This window comes from Cyprinus carpio, chromosome A4, assembly GCF_018340385.1.
Source record: "Cyprinus carpio isolate SPL01 chromosome A4, ASM1834038v1, whole genome shotgun sequence".
NCBI classification, from domain to species: Eukaryota; Metazoa; Chordata; class Actinopteri; order Cypriniformes; family Cyprinidae; genus Cyprinus; species Cyprinus carpio.
In genome coordinates, this window is record NC_056575.1 from 1,306,313 (window position 1) to 1,326,690 (window position 20,378).

At 34.1% G+C, this 20,378-nt stretch overlaps 2 protein-coding genes across 11 annotated transcripts; one reads left to right on the forward strand and one right to left on the reverse strand.

Annotated features, from left to right (window-relative positions):
- Positions 1–861: 861 nt before the first annotated feature.
- rpap3 (RNA polymerase II associated protein 3) lies at positions 862–11,260 on the reverse strand. The gene is made up of 17 exons (XM_042737566.1): positions 11,110–11,260; positions 8,818–9,008; positions 8,572–8,721; positions 8,388–8,498; positions 6,954–7,081; positions 6,756–6,877; positions 5,793–5,863; positions 5,612–5,722; positions 5,407–5,534; positions 4,491–4,612; positions 4,340–4,410; positions 3,401–3,493; positions 3,201–3,316; positions 2,996–3,119; positions 2,827–2,921; positions 1,298–1,398; positions 862–1,204 (listed from the first exon to the last, which is right to left on the reverse strand). The coding sequence occupies exons 2-17, from the start codon at positions 8,965–8,967 to the stop codon at positions 1,119–1,121; spliced, it is 1,779 nt and encodes a 592-aa protein (XP_042593500.1). The 5' UTR covers positions 8,968–9,008; positions 11,110–11,260; the 3' UTR covers positions 862–1,118.
- A 487-nt stretch (positions 11,261–11,747) lies between these two features.
- Positions 11,748–18,585, forward strand: LOC109048782 (mitochondrial inner membrane protease ATP23 homolog). 10 transcript variants are annotated; one of them, XM_042737770.1, is made up of 8 exons: positions 11,748–12,042; positions 12,459–12,540; positions 12,625–12,748; positions 15,879–15,962; positions 16,052–16,231; positions 17,445–17,580; positions 18,080–18,142; positions 18,283–18,585. In XM_042737770.1, the coding sequence occupies exons 2-5, from the start codon at positions 12,524–12,526 to the stop codon at positions 16,217–16,219; spliced, it is 393 nt and encodes a 130-aa protein (XP_042593704.1). In that variant the 5' UTR covers positions 11,748–12,042; positions 12,459–12,523; the 3' UTR covers positions 16,220–16,231; positions 17,445–17,580; positions 18,080–18,142; positions 18,283–18,585. The 10 variants fall into 10 exon arrangements, 5 of the variants coding, with proteins under 5 accessions (XP_042593704.1, XP_042593708.1, XP_042593713.1 ...); XM_042737774.1 differs by having other exon boundaries at positions 12,464–12,540; XM_042737779.1 differs by lacking the exon at positions 11,748–12,042 and having other exon boundaries at positions 12,345–12,540; positions 18,283–18,321; positions 18,381–18,585.
- The last annotated feature ends 1,793 nt before the right edge of the window (positions 18,586–20,378 follow it).

Genomic DNA, 20,378 nt, shown 5'->3' on the forward strand with positions numbered 1-20,378 from the left:
TGCTCAAGGCTGAATCATCTTTGCTTCATAACCGACCAATTTTGCAACACTTGTGACTGAACTGAACTGACGTGAGCTTAATAATGACACTATTGCACTCAATGCTTAATTCTCACTTTGAAGCTGCTCTGAAACACTCTGTATTGCATAAAACAATATATAAATATATTTTTTGAGAATCGGCAAAAAACACATCTCTTCCGTCGTTATTTGACCCTCTAACTCTAGCACGCTCTATTCTAATTCTATTCTAAAATAGAAAAAAAACTCCCTTTTAGACTTTTAAAAAGAAACTAACACTAGCTTCTCTAATCTTTTTGCATTCTATTTGTTTTCTTTTTTATTCATTATACAATTAACAAAAGCCAAAAAGGCCTCTAACACTAGCTTGCTCTATTCTTTTTCTATTCTATCTTTACATTTTTTAACTTTAGCACGCTCTATTCTAATTCTATTCTAAAATAGAAAAAAAACTCCCTTTTAGACTTGCACTCTATTGAAAAAGAAACTAACACTAGCTTCTCTAATCTTTTCGCATTCTATTTGTTTTATTTTCTATTTATTATACAATTAACAAAAGCAAAAAAGGCCTCTAACACTAGCTTGCTCTATTCTTTTTCTATACATTTTTTAAGTTTTCTTTTTATTTATTATATGATTTGCAAAAACCTTGTTCTAGCACTTGCACTTTTCTTGATTTTAATTGCTTCCATTGTCCTCATTTGTAAGTCACTTTGGATAAAAGCGTCTGTTAATGACAATGTAAATGTTAATGAATAAAAATGATGACTTAATATAGTTGAAAGTGTACATGTTTCAGAGAGAAGTTATACATTTGATGAAGAAAATGTAGGATTGGTCGTGAGTTGAAATGGATGAAGGATGTTTTTATTTGTGCACTGAATGAATCATTCACCAAACGAGTCGGGAGTCAGAAGAAAAACACAGAGACACAGACGGACTCGTAATAATATCATATGAAGTTCTGCTCTTCTGCACACATGCAGGAACCACATAAATCTGTTTAAAGGCACCAAGCGTCCATTGTGAGGTATCAGAGCATCTGATTCATTCAGAGCGAAGCCGAGCTGATTCTGATGATTTCAGTCCAGTGTCAGTCAAAGGCTGTATTTCTTCTGTAAGTCTTGAACAGAAGCGTCTCTCAGACCGGCGCTGTGAATCCAGCCAAACAGCTCCTGTAAGACTGACGGAAAACAGAAGAGTTTGTGTTTATTCGCCGCGGTGTTCAGTGCTTGTGTGTGTTTGTGTGTGTGTGTGTGTGTGTGTGTGTTCGTACTTTTCTTCTCGGCGGATGACATGAACATGACGGCCATATCAAACCTCCTCACGCTCGCCAGGCTCCTCAGGACGGACAGCAGGAGAGACGCATCCTCCTGTCTGAAATCACACACCAGACACAGGAAGTGACATCATCACTCTCTGTCAGCGGTAAGGCCCGTTCACACCAGGGACGATAACTTTAACCATAAATCACTTTCAACGGCATTTTTTTTTTTTTCAAGCTGATGAATGATAAAACATTGAGAGCCAATCAGAATCGAAGCTTTTGAAGAGGCTGACGACAAAACTGCAGCACGATTATAATAAATATCGTTATCGTCTGCTAATATAGTTATCGTTATTCTTAGCAATAGTTATTGTTATCGTTTTAAATTTTAAGTTACCATTATAGTTGCAGTTATTGTTAGTTATATTCATTGTTATAGTAACTGTTACAGTTCAGTGTTATTTTATTATTATTTATAAACTTTTATAGTATTCATTAATATTTAGAATTAGCTTTAATATTTATATTTTATCAGTTTAGATTTTAATTTGTTTATTTTTTTTGTCATCATTATAAATTATTTTTTCTTTTAGTAGCTGTAATTTATTTTTAATTGCATTTTAGTTTGAGTAATTTTAGTACTTCAACAGAAATTGTTTCAGTTATTTCTAATTTTTGTTTATATTATTCATCTAATATTTATATTTTATTTCACTCGCTGAAAATGATCTTTTAATTGTTTTAGTTAACAATACCACTGCTATAGTTACCATTATAGTTATAGTTAGTATTATTAATATACTACTATAGTATTTATTCCTATTTAGAATTCGCTTTAATTTTTAGATTTTCAGTTTTCATTTTAGTTTAAGTTTTAGTAATTGTCATTTTTACTAGTATTTCTATTTAGCTGTAATTTATTTTTTTATTTATTTTCATTTTAGTTTTAGTCATTTTAGTACTTCATCTTATATTTATTTCAGTTAGTTGCCAAGGTAACATTTCTATGTTTTTATAATTTCCATTAAATATTTACATTTTATTTCACTTTCTGAAAATACACATTGTTATAGTTATTGTTTATTAAAGCAATGAGCCACAAGAAGCACAGTGAATATATAACAGCTAAGGGGCGTTGTTAGGTATAAGCTGTTATAAATTCACTGTAAACCACGGCTTCACGGGGATTATTGCTTTTATAAAAAGGTTATTCCATATATGTAGTAAGGTTTCACAGAATAAAACAGAGCAAATAAAGTATAATGATATTAATAAAAACAGTATTCTTCCACCAAACAATGTAGTTTCCTCTGAAACAGAATCAGTTGTGGTTGCCGAGCAACACACAAACGTAAACAACGGTGTATGTTTGTAGTGTAACAGCTTCAAACGTGGCTCAGCCAATCAGAATCAAGGACCGGAACTATCAGTTTTATAAAGTAACTAATATAGTTATCTTTTCAGTTATCATTGTTGGTTCATCAGCAGCAGCAGCAACATGTATATCATCATCATCATCATCATCACTGAGCACTCACTGAAAGCAGCTGTGGAAGGTCTGGAGGATATGGTTGAGAACATCGGGCTCCAGAGAGTTCTGGAAGATCTTCGGATAAGCGTCTGGACTGATTTGCTGCAATGTTAAACGTTGAGATGAGATGCACAGATAGAGGAAGGAGTGGAGAGCGTGAGCGGCACTGACGCTACCTTCAGATATCTGTAAGAGGACTGTGGGTGACGGCTGATCTTCCTGAGGTCGGCCTCCAGCTGGAAACCATTGCTGGGTGGAGGAGGAATCGATTCAGCATCTGCAGATGAGTCTTCAGCGGCCCTGAAACACAAGATATCAAACGCCTCACAGACTCGGTCCAGCAGCAGGAGAGCGTGACGATCGGATCGGTCATCTGCTCACCTGGATACAGGAGCGTCTGAGACCTCCTCTCTCTTCTGGATCTTGTGATGCGGTGAAGACGTGGACGAGGAGATCTCTGCACCCACCTCCTGGATGTCAATCCTCCTCAAGGGTTTCTGAGACCACACAAACACACACGATGCGTTGACACTCAACACACACAAAAACGACCTCAATTCCTCCTCGTATCACACACTCACGGCGGATCTGAGATCTTCAGGTTTGTGGATGGGCTGGATGGTTCTCCGCTGTTTGTTCTCCTCTGGAGCCAGAAGACCGCTGCTCCTCAGCTCCTGATGAACAGAAATACAGGCGATACGATTCATCGAAATCAATAACAGTAAATGATCCTTATGAACTCCATCTGCATCTGCTCTGAGTCACTCATTATAACATGCATTTAGGAAACGCACGCCAACCTTCTTCACAAACTTGTAATGAGAAGCATTTCTGACCATGGTATAAAAATTCCAAAAATATTAGTATCGTAATTTTACAGTTGTAATGTTTTATATATATATTTATTTATTTATTTATTTTTTAAATACTTGATTTTTATTTGTGTGAAATATTGCAATAAAATAATTTATTTAAAGAGCATATATTATTTTTATTAGTCATTTTATATTTATTATTAAATTAATAATTGTAATTATATTTTTATATATATATATATATATATATAAAAACTTAGTGAAATATTACAATAGCAGTATTCTTTATTCATTCATTTTTATATTTTTATTTAGTAGTAATAATAATAATTATTATTATAATTATTATATAGCCATATTAAACCATATAAATCACAACATTTTGGCCAATATAGCCGAGCACAGAAAAGTTTTTTTTATATATATAATTTTTATCAGAAAAATTGAAATTAGATCTTTTTCCCCAAAATGTTGTGCACTAATTAAAAACATAATTTTACAGCTATAATATAAAAAACATATAACATTTTTATTAAATCAAGTATCTTTTAAATTTTTATAATATTTTTTCTTTTGTTTTTATATACAGCGAACTTGTTTTTTTTTTTTTTTTTTTTTTAAATTCACAAGTGATCACAACCATTTTTATCAGAAAAACTGCAACAAGATTTTTGTCCCCAAATCATCCATAGATCGGACACGTACCGCTGAGAGTTTCTGGATCTCACTCATGGCCTGTTTGTTTCCCGGCTCAAGCTTCAGAACCTGCTCAAAATCTGCAGACAAACACAAATGCGTGTGAGCTCCTCAGAAACGAGGATCGGGCTTCGATGAAGCGGATACATGGATGACGGACCTTCTTTGGCTTCTCTGATCCTTCCTAGAGCGGCTCTGGCCGTGGCTCGTCTGGCGAAGGCTTTGGTGTACGCGGCATCCAGAGCGAGAGCCGCGCTGCAGTCCTGCTCCGCCTCGCTGAACCTGCACACACACACGGCTGAAAAACTAAATTCAAATAGTTTAACGTAAATATCATCAAAATTCGAATTTGATTCAAATTTAAAATGCATAATTTCAGTAAGGGTGAAGAAAAGCTTTTGGCTTCTCTCCTGAAGCCACAAGAGGGCGCATCGAGCAAAATATTACTAATGCACGTTTATTCAAAGCATAAGATAACATGACTACCTGTGAAAAAAAGTGCATGATGTTTAAAATAAACCAATTATAATTAAGTTGCTAACACAGCTATAAACAAAACAGCATGTGTGCATAGTTTAATACAAAGGGCCAATCACAGAGTGAATTGTTCATTTAAAAACACGAGTTGCAGTGGGACAGGGGGAAAAAACCCGCCATAAAGTCTCGAAATATGTTTTTAAAAATATAAGCTTGCATTAATTTTACATGGCTTTCTAAACATGTGCGAGACGCGAGTGCAACGGTAATAAATATCCCTCTAGAAAATGCATGAAATATGTGTTCTGTGTGAACGGTTTAGATCTTCTCCGCACTGATTTGTAATTAACAACGCAGCAGCGCCGCACCTAGGGGCTTCACCTGGATAAACTAACAAAAACAATAAAATCATCAATAAATCATCTCGTGTGCCACTGATAAGTGCCTCCTTAACGCACACCTTAAATTCGAATGCAATGTTTTTGAATCCAAATGTGGATTTTTATTTCAAATTCGAATTTTATTTTGACAGCCCTAACTCTCACACACAAACACAAGCATGCACTAGGCAGTGAGCACACTTCTGAGGGATGCGTCACCTGTGGAGTTTGAGGAAGGCCATGGCTCTGTTAGCGGGCAGAAGCGCATTCGTCCCATCCGCCTCCATTCCTCTCGAGTAACACTCCACCGCCGCCTCGTACTTGCCTTCTTTAAAGTAAGCGTTCCCCTGAAACATCGGCAAACGCCGTCAGTGTTCAGATCGACTTATTCACATGATGATGAAGAGGAGGAGACGCTTCTCACTCTGTCCTTCTGCACGACTGCTTCCTGTTTCCTCTGCTGTAACAGATCCACTGTGGTCGGCTCTGCATCGCTCTCGATCTTCTCCGGCGTCCGTGCGCTCGAGCCCAACACCTGAAACGAAGCATCGGTCACCGACAGATCTCGCTCCACACGCGTCTGTCAAACCGGACCACTAACACACCTGCTGGAGCTTCTGGATCTCAGTCCGGGCCTCCGAGCTTCCAGGATCCAGCTGGAGAACCATCTCATAATCTGGACGAGTTCATGGAGAGAAGATACGAAGTGGGTTTTGTGATCACGGACTGAATTTTTAATACATTTTTATCTGTTTATTTTTTCCTTTTTAATTTATAAAGTATATAAAGCAAATTTACACTGCTGGCCAATTAGGATTAATTAAGATTTTTAATGTTTTTTTAGACACACCTTTTATGCTGCATTTATTTGAAAATTACTGCTTAATATTTTTGTGGAAACTTTTCTGGTTGTGTATCACTGTTTTTACTATATTTTTGATAACCCCCCCAAAAAAAGACAAAATAATTAGAATGAAATAAAAACCGAATAAGATGAAATAATTAGAATAAATTACATTTAAATAAAATTTGCTGAAAATTACAGCAATGAAATTCATTTTAGAATATACTGATATAGAACACATTGTAATAATATCTCACAATTTTGCTGTTTATACTGTATTTATGATAACAAAATAAAATAATATAATCAGAATAAGACTGAAGTAATGATGCTGAAAATTCAGCTTTGCCTCATATGAATAAATTACATTTTAACAGATACTCACACAGAAAGCAGTTCATTTAAATTGTAATAATATTTAACTGTTTCTACTGTATTTTTTTTTTATCAAATAAATGCAGCCTTGGTGAGCAGAAGAGACTTCAAAATGTTTAATTATTCCAAACTTTTAACTGTTAGTGTGCGTAAAGGTAATTAAAAAGGCTTTAAAATGTAAAGCACTAATAAATAATAAATCATGCTGAATGATTAGTGAACCAGTTCAGCTGAATCAATAAAAAGAGCCTGATGGAACTGATGGAAAATTTCAGATCAGAGCAGAACTAGAGAAATATTCATTCACTTCCATGATTTCCTTCATAAAGATGCTGATAAAGCTTCAGACCTTCGAGAGCTTCCTGGTGTTTCTTGAGCGCCGCGCGTGCTGCTGCTCTTCTGGCGTACGCTTTGACGTATTTAGCGTCCAGAGCGATGGCCAAATTACAGTCGGACTCAGCCACACCGAACCTGCGGGACATACACACTCAGATCAGGACCGATCCGTCCGAACACAACAGTATGAAGACGGGAGACGCGGCTGTACTTTTTCAGCCTGAAGAAGCAGGCCGCTCTGTTGGTGGGCAGGACGGGGTTGTACGGATCGGCGTCCATTCCTCTGGTGTAACACTCGATGGCACTGTCGTACCGGCCGTCTCTGAAGAACTCATTCCCCTGAAACATCAGACGGTCAGGATCATGTTTGGTTTATTACAGTTCATCATGAGAAGCTCTGGAGGCAGATTTAGGGGTTCTGCAGGTTTCAGGAAGACTTCGAGCCTTTCTAAGACCAAATAAAGAACATTTGTGACCCTGGACCACAAAACCAGTCATAAGGGTCAATTTTTCGAAAATGAGATTTATACATCATCTGAAAGCTGAATAAATTGATGTATGGTTTGTTAGGAGGACAATATTTGTCTGAGATACAACTATTTGAAAATCTGGAATCTGAGGGTGCAAAAAAATCTAAATATTGAGAAAATCATCTTTAAAGTTGTCCAAATGAATTCTTAGCAATGCATATCACTAATCAAAAGTTAAGATCTGATATATTTACAGTAGGAAATTTACAAAATAACTTCAAGGAACATGATTTTTACTTAATATCCTAATGATTTTTGACATAAAAGAAAAATCTATAATTTTGACCCATACAATGTATTTTTGGTTATTTCTACAAATATACCCCAGAGACTTAAGACTGCTTTTGTGCTGCAGGGACACATTTAAGAAATACAATGGAGAGATCACAAAAAGTCAACACTCTTAATATTTTTGTGTGTTCTGTGTAATAATGCTTTATTAGCAAAAAGTCAAAGTTTGAAAATGCAACTTCCAATCGATCTCTATTACTTATTAATTCACAAAAATTGCTAAACACTAAAATATGGAAAAAATGTCATACCCCACTGTTCTAGTTTTAAGCATAAACTCGCTTAACTTTGTTCAGCGTCTCAAGAATCCCTGATTTAAGGATGTTTAGATTAATTGTATTGGAAAATAAAAACACTGAGATTTTTTGCAGTGCATGCAAAAATTCATCTTAAATTTCATGAATTTTAGACTGATTTTTAAGGCCTTAAATTGTGGAAGGGCAAATTGAGACTTTTTAACACGTCCATGTGAAGAAACACACACTTTCATTTGAGCAAAATATGTCAATAGAGATCAATCAACTTACATGTGTAAGTGGTTGCCAGATTGTGAATATTAAATAAACAAAGGGCATAAAATGCATCCTTTTAAGAGAAGCACTAATTCGGGGATAACTCTTGATATCTGGCAACGCAAGCATGAAAACTCTTGGAAGTCGAAAGAGATTAAATTTTGTATATAGACATTTTTCTTAAACTACATTTTAGTCTTATCTTATTTCATTGATGATATTGTATGTTGAAACAATTAGTGTTTAATGCCGTCAGTGTCGTCTCGTCTTCGTCATGGGTCGTCAACATTTTCGTCTTGAACACTAACAGACCTTCTCTTTCTCGGTCAGCGCTACATCTCTGTCCACCTGAAGCCCTTCAGAGTCAGATTCGTTGGAGTGGACCGGGCTCTCCTCTGCGTCCATGGCCTCCAGAGTCTTATCCTGCAAACAAACATCTGTGAAATCATCGCGTCTTTATGCACATCGGAGAATGAATCAGAATGCATAGTATTACCACATTAAATTTGTCCCAGGCCTGATAATCGTAGGATTTTATGCGCTGCGTCTCCTTCTGCTCTTTCAGACCGCCGTCACCGTTAGTCTGGTGCTTCACGCTCTTCTTCGTCTTCTTATAATCTTTGTTCCTCACCGGCGGGAGAGTTTTCTGGAATAAAATACATTTTAAGCAAAAAAAAAAAAAAAAAAAAAAAAAAAAACACCTGAATCTGTATTGAGTTTGCTCAGAATCCCAGAGTTTTACCGGCGGTTCGCTGATGTTTCCGGAGCGAAGCTGCTGGTCTTTCTTCTTGACTTCTTCCTCCCAGTTGTTCAGCTCCTTCATGAAGTTCTGCAGATCTTCTGCGTTCTGTCGCATTTGTATCTGCAGCTCCACCGCTTTATTTCCTGACATCACTGCGCTCTTCTAGAGGACATCAGACAGACAGCAATTCCCTGCAACACACACCACCTCAACAGTTTAAAATAAATACAAACTACTACAATCAAAAAAACATTGTTTGTTCATGCATCACTCAGTTTTGAGCTCTACTTTGCTTCCATATCAGACAAGTGGAAAGAAAACATCCTAAATACACATTAAAGTGTTTATATATTGCACTTGAACTATTTGCATCTGTAGATTTCAAATCCAATGCATATATTTAAAAGTTTTTATCTTCACTTCAGCAGCACTTACACACACCAAAACTTACAGGTTTATTCCTCTCTGTATTCTGAAGGTTTTTACTGAGGGGTTCGTCAATATATTATTTTCCTGATTTTATACAACATTTTATGTGTAAAAACATGGTGAAAATGCATATTTTTAAAGGTTGTGAGTTTGTTTCTCCACTTCAGCAGCACTTGTATACACCAAAACTTACAGGTTTATTCCTCTCTATATTCTGAAGGTTTTTACTGAGGGGTTTGTCGATATATAATTTTCCTGATTTCATACAACATTTTATGTGTAAAAACATGGTGAAAATGCATATTTTTAAAGGTTGTGTGTTTGTTTCTCCACTTCAGCAGCACTTACGTACACCAAAACTTACAGGTTTATTCCTCTCTATATTCTGAAGTTTTTTACTGAGGGGTTTGTCGATATATAATTTTCCTGATTTCATACAACATTTTATGTGTAAAAACATGGTGAAAATGCATATTTTTAAAGGTTGTGAGTTTGTTTCTCCACTTCAGCAGCACTTACATACACCAAAACTTACAAGTTTATTCCTCTCTATATTCTGAAGGTTTTTACTGAGGGGTTTGTCAATATATAATTTTCCTGATTTTATACAACATTTTATGCGTAAAAACATGGTGAAAATGCATATTTTTAAAGGTTGTGAGTTTTTATCTTCACTTCAGCAGCACTTACATACACCAAAACTTACAGGTTTATTCCTCTCTATATTCTGAAGGTTTTTACTGAGGGGTTTGTCAATATATAATTTTCCTGATTTTATACAACATTTTATGCATAAAAACATGGTGAAAATGCATATTTTTAAAGGTTGTGAGTTTGTTTCTCCACTTCAGCAACACTTACATACACCAAAACTTACAGGTTTATTCCTCTCTATATTCTGAAGGTTTTTACTGAGGGGTTTGTTTAAATATCATTCACACTGATTTATACAACATTTTATTCCTAAAAACATGGCGAAAGTGTAATTGTTTTCTGTCTGTTGACAGTACTTTCTGATAAAAAAGAGAAATACAAAATATCCTCTGGAAAAACCTTTAATGTGTCAACAAAATCAAATAAGAATTTTGCTGCTGGCTTCATCAAATGTTCAGATTTCTGTTTAGGAATATATATATATATGCAAAATGCATTTTTAATTAGATACAACATTCCAGAAAACTTGCGTTATAAAATGTAATGTCTTAATGTACTGTGATAAATTAACTGGCAAGGTGTGGTAATATCTAATAAATAAAAGTTTTACAGAGTTTTACCATAGTGGGACCCGGGTTACCATAGAAACCACTGTCAACAAAATAATAAATAATGCAAAATGAGTTAATTATTCAAGAGAAGAGATTATTCAGTTATTTATTTGTATATTACTTTTAATTAATGCAATTATTAATTACTTATTACGATCATTATGATTTTACAGTGAAAACAACGACTGAAGTGCGGTACGTTGGCGCGAAGGCTACGGTTACCATGGAAACTCTTCAAAAGTTAAACTAACAACAAAGCGGCCTTGAAAAAGCAGCTAACTACAGATTAATAAGCGATTCCGCGAAATAAATAAATAAATAATCGAAATGAATTATCGTCCATCTGTCGTTCTGCGACAGAAACAGCAGGTTCATCGTGAGCTGTGTTGAGCTAAACGACTCATCTACACACACACTCTGATAAGTAACTTTATCTTAAATATTTTAGTAAAAACGTGGGTTACTGGCGTGCTAACACACACATGTGGGATATTTGTTCTGCTAATTACAAACGGATGTTTAGAGACGCTCGTGCAGGTGGGTTTAAATCAGCGGTTTTAACAGCAGTAAAGAGCAGAATCAGAAGTGCGTTTCATACCTTCAGCGATGATGAAGAGCCTCGATCACTAGTTTGTGTTCAGCGCCATGACAGCACACACACTCCTCTGCGCGCATGCGCCAACTGCCTCGCGCACACGACGTAGTTTGCCTGCTTTCAGTCACGTGACTCCCGGATGCCCGCGTGACCGTTGCGCAGAGCGATGGCTCGATCCGTTCCAGAACAACATCCGGTCTGAAGAGCGGAAAGACTTCGGCTACAGTTTGTATCCCGAGCGCAGGCAGGGCTCGATCGGGGAGAGTTTCTTCAGCTTCAGGCACAAGTGTCACATCATGCTGCAGTTCTCCCTGGACACTAATGCGTCACACTGCTTCCTTTTTTACAGTACTGCACTATTACAGTGTGTTTCTAGAGTTTATCTGACAGTGTCTGCACGCGCGTTACTGTGAAAGATCGTGTCCATCACCAAACACAAGGAAAGAAAGCAAAGATAGAGGATTGAGAATTTTTATCTCACAATTCTGACTTTAACATTTTTAAAAATCATTTCATGTAATTCCCCCCGCCACGGATTAAAAAAAGTAAATATAATCGAACTAAAACCTTAAATATGTAACTACGAATTTTTATCTCACAATTCTGACTTTTTAATATTTTTTAAATATTATTTTTATTTTTTTTTTTCTTGCAATTATTTTTTCCACCGTGACGGAATAAAATATATATATATAGAGAGAGAGAGAGAGAGAGAGACGAACTAAAACCTTAAATATGTAACTACGAATTGTTATCTCGCAGTTAAGACCTTTTATTTTTTACATTTTACAACTTTTTCTGTCCTCTGAATTCTGTTTGTTTGTTTGTGTGTGTGTTTTATTTTTTTTTTGTAAAATTTTTATTTTTCAATCTCACAATAGACATTTTTCTCTCAATTTTGACTTTGTCTCTTCCACCAAAGAAAAAAATCAAAAGGTGATTTTATGTATTTACTTTTATTTTGGCGTTCTGACTTTTTTAATCAGAATTCTGATTTTACGTTTCACAATTTTGCTTTATTATATATATGTATATATATATGTGTGTATATATATATATATATATATATATATATATATAGATATATATATATATAGATAGATAGATAGATAGATATAGATATATATTATCTCACAATTCTGTCTTTTTCTCAGAACTTTTAGTTTGCAATTCAGAATTTTTTGGTCTCTGTCACTTAGTTAAACATAAAAAAGGTTATAACTGCAATTACTATTATAAATATATAATTGTTATTATTATTTAAAATCTCACAATTTAGACTTTTTTTCACAGAATTCAGAGTTTGCATCTCGCAATTCAGATTTTTGTGTTGTTATTTGATTTCCTCGCAGTACAGTTTATAAAGACAGACACTTCTCGTGTGAGGATTGTGACGCGACGGTCAGCGGAGGCTTTGATGCCGCCACCTCTCAGGTGAGTCCCCTAAAACCACTTCCTGAGCCCAGACACGTCGTGATGTTCATCTGAGTTGAATGTGTGTGTGGTCTCCCGCTGCAGATCGTCTTATGCCAGAACAACATCCATGAACCGCGTGGTGACCCACAAGCTCATCCACGCCTTCGATCACTGCAGGGCCCGAGTCGACTGGTTTAACAGCTTCAGACACCTGGCCTGTTCAGAGGTGAAACACTGCTACAACACTCTGTTCACTTGCAATTAGATCGTTTTAGACACCACATTTAATTTTGTAATAATTACCAAAATGAAACTTTAGAAATCACATCTAAAATAATTAAAAAAAAATCTAAAATAAAATGTTTTAGAAACCGAATTTTTAAAAAAAAATACCAAAATAAAACTTTAGAAATCACATCTAAAATAATTAAAAAAAAAATCCAAAATAAAATGTTTTAAAAACCACATAAAAAAAAAAAAACCAGAAAAAAACCAAAATGAAATTTTAGAAATCACATCTAAGATAATACTAAAAAAAATCCAAAATAAAATGTTTTAGAAACCACGTTTTTTTTTAAAAAATTACCAAAATTAAACTTTAGAAATCACATTTAAAATAATTTTAAAAAATCCAAAATAAAATGTTTTAGAAACCACATCAAAAAACAAAAAAACAGAAAAAAACAAAATGAAACTTTAGAAATCACATCTAAAATAATAAAAAAAAATCTAAAATAAAATGTTTTAGAAACCACATAAAAAAAACCCAAAATAAAACTTTAGAAATCACATCTAAAATAATTGTAAAAAATCCTAAATAAAATGTTTTACAAACCACATAAAAAAACAGAAAAAAAACAAAATAAAACTTTAGAAATCACATCTAAGATAATAAAAAAAAAATACTAAAATAAAATGTTTTAGAAACCACGCTTTTTAAAAAAATTACCAAAATTAAACTTTAGAAAGCACATCTAAAATAATAAAAAAAAAATCTAAAATAAAATGTTTTAGAAACCACGTTTAAAAAAAGAAACTTTAGAAATCACATCTTAAATAAAAAAACTAAAATAAAATGTTTTAGAAACCACATTTAGAAAAAAAAAATAAATAAAAAATTAAACTTTAGAAATCACATCTAAAATAAAAAAAATCTAAAATAAAATGTTTTAGAAACCACATCAAAAAAATAAAAATAAAAAAAATACCAAAATTAAACTTTAGAAATCACATCTAAAATAAAAAAAATCTAAAATAAAATGTTTTAGAAACCACATCAAAAAAATAAAAATAAAAAAATACCAAAATTAAACTTTAGAAATCACATCTAAAATAAAAAAAATCTAAAATAAAATGTTTTAGAAACCACATCAAAAAAATAAAAATAAAAAAATACCAAAATTAAACTTTAGAAATCACATCTAAAATAAAAAAAAATCTAAAATAAAATGTTTTAGAAACCACATCAAAAAAATAAAAATAAAAAAAATACCAAAATTAAACTTTAGAAATCACATCTAAAAAAAAAAAATCCAAAATAAAATGTTTTAGAAACCACATCAAAAAACAAATAAAACAAAATTAAACTTTAGAAATCACATAAAAAAAAATCTAAAATAAAATGTTTTAGCAACCACATTTAGAAAAAAAATAAATAAAAATTTAAACTTAAGAAATCACATCTAAAATAAAAAAAATCCAAAATAAAATGTTTTAGAAACCACATTAAAAAAAAAAAATAAAAAAAACAGAAAAAAACCAAAATGAAACTTTAGAAATCACATCTAAAATAAAAAATTTAAATAAAATATTTTAGAAACCACATAAAAAAACAGAAAAAAACAAAATAAAACTTTAGAAATCACATCTAAAATAAGAAAAAAAATCCAAAATAAAATGTTTTAAAAATCACAAAAAAAAACAGAAAAAAAACAAAATTAAACTTTAGAAATCACATCTAAAATAAAAAAAATCCGAAATAAAATGTTTTAGAAACCACATAAAAAAAACAAAACAAAAATAAAACAGAAAAAAACAAAATGAAACTTTAGAAATCACATCTAAAATAAAAAATTTAAAATAAAATATTTTAGAAACCACATAAAAAAACAGAAAAAAACCAAAATAAAACTTTAGAAATCACATCTAAAATAATTTTTAAAAATCCAAAATAAAATGTTTTAGAAACCTCATTTTTTAGAAAAATTACCAAAATTAAACTTTAGAAATCACATCTAAATAAAAAAAAAAAAATCTAGAATAAAATGTTTTAGAAACCACATTTTAAAAAAAGAAACTTCAGAAATCACATCTAAAATAAAGAAAACAAAATCCAAAATAAAATGTTTTAGAAACCACATTTTAAAAAAAGAAACTTCAGAAATCACATCTAAAATAAAAAAACAAAATCCAAAATAAAATGTTTTAGAAACCACACCTAAAAATTAAATAATAAATTAACCAAAATAAAACGTTTTCATAAGCCACATCTAAATGTAAAAAAAAAAAATATAATAATGAAACCTGAATTAAAGGTTTAAGAAACCACATCTAAAATTTTTACATTTTAAATAGCATCCAAAATAAAACATTTAAATGGTTTAACTGTAATAAAACATCATAGAATCCACATCTAAAACTAAAATTATCCAAATAAAAAATTATTAAAAAAAAAACACAATTAAAAAAAATATATATTTTAGAAACATCTAAAATTAAAGAATATCAGCAACAACAAAAAAAGTTTTAGAAATCACATATAAAATTAAATAATAGCATAAAAATGTTTTAGAAAACACATCTTAATTCATAAATAATTCAACCAGATTTAAAACAATTTAGAAACCACACCTAAAATTAAAAAAGTGTTACCCACGTAAAACGTTTTAGAAACCACATTTAAAAAAAAAAAAATAATAATGTACACAAAATAAAGTTTCAGAAACCACATCAAAAATATATATATGTATATATATATATATATATATATATATATATATATATATATATATATATATATATATATATATATATAACTAAAATTAAAATGTTTTAGAAACCACACTTAAAATAAAATGTTTTAGTATCTGCATCTGATAATAAAAAAGTAAAACTAAAATAAAACCTTTTAAAAAAGCACATCTGAAATGTGTAAACAGCGTAACTAAAATAAAACCATTTAGAAACACTGTAAAAATGCCAAACTGGTGCTTTTTCTTTACGTAAAATTGTTAACATGACCTGCGTAAACCACACCAAACTACAACTTTGGTCAGACTGTTTTTTTTAAGGTGTTAAAATAACGTAAACGTGAGATATTTTACACACTCTGAAATATTTGTGTTTGTTCCCTTCAGATCCGAGCCGCCAGTCTGAGCGGAGACTGTTCGTTCGTTAATGAGATTTCCAGATTTAACTTTGGCCTCAAAGAGCACCATCAGGTTTGTTTACGTGGATCAGTTCTGGATGTGTGTGTGTGTGTGTGTGTGTGAGAGAGAGTCATGATGGATGTGTGTGTTTTGTCCCGCAGGTGTGTGTTCGTGGCCGAGCGCTACGCTCCATCCTCGCCGTATGCAAGGTGAGCCGGGAGGAGGCGGAGCTAGTGGTTGACGAGGTGTTTGACAGCTGTTTCCATGACCACGCCCCCTTCACCTACAGAGATTACGAGAACCGAGACCGATACTACGCCAACCTCTGAGAGAAATATAATGTACTCTGCTGTTCATTCATGTTACATATACACTAACAATCAACAGTCTGCGATCAGAAAGACTTGTAATGTGTTTTAAAGAAGTCTCTTCTGCTCATCAAGGCTGCATTTATTGGTTCAAAAATACAGAAATAAAACAGTAATCTTGCAAAATGTTATTACAATATAAAATAATGCTTTCTATGTTAATATCCTTTAAAATATAATTTATTTATGTGATGCAAAGCTGAATTTCCATCAGCATTACTCCAGTCTTCAGTGTCACATGATCTTCAGAAATCATTCTATGATGATTTATTATTAGAATTATCAACAGTTGTGCTGACAAATATTTTTTGGGAAACTGCGATTTTTTTTTTAGGATTCTTTGATTCTTTAAAAGAACATCATTTATTTAAAATATAAATCTTTTCCAACAATATAAATCTTTGCTATCACTTCTTAACAATTTAACACATCCCTGCGGAATAAAAGTTTTAATTTCTTTAAAAAAAAAAGAAAGAATAAAGATGTACTGACTCCAAACTTTTCAACTGTAGTGTATATTGTTAGAAAATATTTATATTTTAAATAAATGCTCTTCTTTTAAACTTTTTATTCATCAAAGAATCCTGAAAAAAGTATCACAGGTTCCAAAAGAATATGAAGCAGCACAACAGTTTCAACACTGATAATAAATCAGAATATTATTATGATTTCTGAAGATCATGTGACTCTGAAGACTGGAGTAATGATGATGGAAATACAGCTGCACATCACAGAAATAAATTACAGTTTAATGTATATTATAATAGAACAACGTTGTTTTACATTATAATAATATTTCACAATTTTACATTTTTTTCCTGTATTTTTAATTAAATAAATGCAGTCTTGATGAGCAGAAGAAACTCCTGTAAAAACATTAAAAATCCTTCTGATCCCAAACTTTTGTCCGGTAGTGTACATGATTTATTATAAGCACACACTTGGCTTTTATCATCGGTTTGGAGAGGATGGGATTATTTATTGATGGATTGACGATCAAATCTGTCTCTTTGTATATGATTGTACAGTTATTCTTGCAAATATTCAGTATTCATGGAGGCTCGGGTTTCTATAATAATCTGAGATCTGCACAAAACCTTTCAGAGAATGAATCAACATTATTTTACTGGAGGGTTTTTCCTTTGGGTTTTAAAGTGGGTTGCGTCTCTGACTTTGCTAATTACAGCGGTGGGCGGAGCTAACTCACATGCAGCGATCCTATTGGTTGAGAGTGTGATTGATTGCTCGACACCTGCCAGAGATCAGCAACAAACAAGAATCAGCAGCAGCAGCTGAACACGCTTCAGTCAGATCTGAACACGGTGAGCTCATGCGCTTTAAGAGTGTGTAGAAATCACTTTCAGCCTGTTTTTAGTCTTCTTTCTGGTTATTGTTCGTCTGTTCGAGCTGCTTGAGAGTGTGTGTGTGTGTGTGTGTGTGTGTGTGTGTGTGTGTGTGTGTGTGTGTGTGTGTGTGTGTGTGTGTGTGTGTGTGTGTGTGTGTGTGTGTGTGTGTGTGTGTGTGTGTGGTTTGTTGTGAAAATGAACCATGGTTTTACTGCAGAACACCTTGTTATTGTTCTTAAACTCTGGTAACCAAAGGTTTACTACACTATAGATTAATCATGATATTTGTAGAGCTTGTTCTACAATTATGATTATGTATGTATGTTACTATGCTTTTATTAGAATACGAACATGGTTAATTTTGTTTCTAGTTGTTAACTAATGAATTTGAGATTTCACATCCACAGAAGAAGGCTTGGTTCTACTTCTGTGTAGAAGAATAAGGTTTATACCTGTAATCTTTTTATGTTAGCAGCCCTGTATCCTGAAATTAATTTCAGCACATGTCCTTGCATTTAAGGCACTTTTGACAGATGAAGTAAGTTTAAGTTTAAACATTTTAAATTGTCTGTAAATATTTAACTTTCGTGTGTGTGTGTCTGAGACTTGTGGCTTCCTGCAGGAAGAACTTGTTCGTGAAATGTGAGCCCTTTTTGAGTTTCTGCTTCCTGTCTGTAGGGGGTCTGTTCAGGTTCGGAGCTGCCGGGGGTCACGAGGGTCTGCCGGGGGTCACGAGGGTCTGCCGGGGGTCACGAGGGTCTGCCGGGGGTCACGAGGGTCTGCTGGAGGACAGGGGAGTAACCGCTGAACCCTCGCTGAACTCTGACCTTGTTCTGGACTCGGTGCTGCTGTGATGCTCTGAGCTCTTGGACCGCTCTGATTCTAAGCTCGGACCCGTTCTCTGGGAACTGCTTTGACGGACGCTTGTTTAAACAGAACGATCATGCAGTGTGTGTGTGCACAATAAAAGGATCAAACTGATGTTTGTGTGCTGTTCATGAATCCCAGATCTCCTCTGATCCGAGTTCTCCAAACACTTCTGTTAGTTCTGCTCCGGTTCTTCTGTTCGAGTGAGGTTTGTGTTCAGGTTTGTGTGGATGAGCTGTGGCTGATGTGTAGTCTGAAGTTAAAACGGTCCAGTTTGTGTCCTGAACAGAAACGTGTCTCAGATAAATGAGGCTTTATCAGGACCGTCTGCGTCTGAACGGATGTGAACGGTTCATCCGTCTGTGATTCTGACACGGATCAGAGTCTGGAGCTGATGTTCATCGTGTGAGAAAACATCTCGTTTATAGACCTACAAACACACTCTTCTTCATCTGCAGGAGTCCGTGGAGCCAGAAGAGTCCAGGAGCAGATGCTGCTGAGCTCAGATGTGTGTGTGGAGCTGATTAATAGAGAAGGATAGATCTTTTTAAATAGTCTTATCTATATTATAGATGTATAAAATAGATTTGTTGACTTAGCCTCTGCTGGATCAATTTTTAGAAGTCGAAACAGAAAAGTTTGTTTCCTGCTGGATAAGCGCTGCTGGGTCTGGTGTCTGAAGTCCCAGGGGGAGCGTCTGGATCTTCACTCCCCCTTCAGGTCCAGCCTTCTCTCGTCTCTGGACGCGCTCTGATCCGCTGTACAGCTTGTCACAGCTCACGACCGGACGACCGTCACACAACCGTGCTTCAGTGACCAGACTGGGACTCGAACCCAGGACCCTTCTCCTTCAGAGAGACGCGCTCAGCCCACGGAGCCACTGGCACTTCCACACTCAGAGCGCTTTTTTTTGGACTTTTGTCTTTTTTTTTCTTTTCTTTAAAGACTAATGAAACTAAACATTTTTTCCCACTTTAATACAGGATTTGAACCCGGAGCTCTCGGGTGAAGATCTGATGCTCAGTCCGCTGGGCTACAGCGTCTTCCACATGCATGCTTTTTTTCCATGTGAGAGTCTTTTTTTTTTTTGGAGTTTTGTCTTATTTTTTTCTTTAAAGTCTAGAGAAACTAAACTTTAACACAGGATTTGAACCCAGAGCTCTCGGGTTTGGATCTAACGCTCAGTCCGCTGGGCTACAGCGTCTTCCACATGCAAACCTTTTTTTTTTTTGGAGTTTTGTCTTATTTTTTTCTTTAAAGTCTAGAGAAACTAAATATTTTTTTTTTCACTTTAACACAGGATTTGAACCCAGAGCTCTCGGGTGAGCAGCTGACGCTCAGACCGCTGGGCCACAGCCTCCTCCACACATAAGCCTCTTTTTTTTTGGAGTTTTGTCTCTTTTTTTTTTTTTTTTCTTTCTTTAAAGTCTAGAGAAACTAAACTTTTTCATTTTTTTTTTCTACTTTAACACAGGATTTGAACCCGGAGCTCTCAGGTCTGGATCTGACACTCAGTCCACTTGGCCACAGCCTCTTCCACACATAAGCCTTTTTTTTTGGAGTTTTGTCTTATTTTTTTCTTTAAAGTCTAGAGAAACTAAACATTTTTTTTTTTTTCACTTTAACACAGGATTTGAACCTTGAGCTCTCGGGTCTGGACCTGACGCTCAGACCACTGGGCCACAGGCTCCTCCATGTCTCTGTCTCTGTGTCTCTGTCTCTGTGTCTCTGTGGTTTGTTTTCTTCAGCTGAATCCAGTGAAACTAAACTGTCTCCAGCACAAGAGTGAGGCTTGAAGCCACATCTAGCTCTGATGTTCAGACCACCGTCTCTTCTTTTGGAGCTGTGTCTTGTTCGGTCAGAAACACTGAAAACTCATTTAAACCAAGAGTGAGGTTTGAACCAGC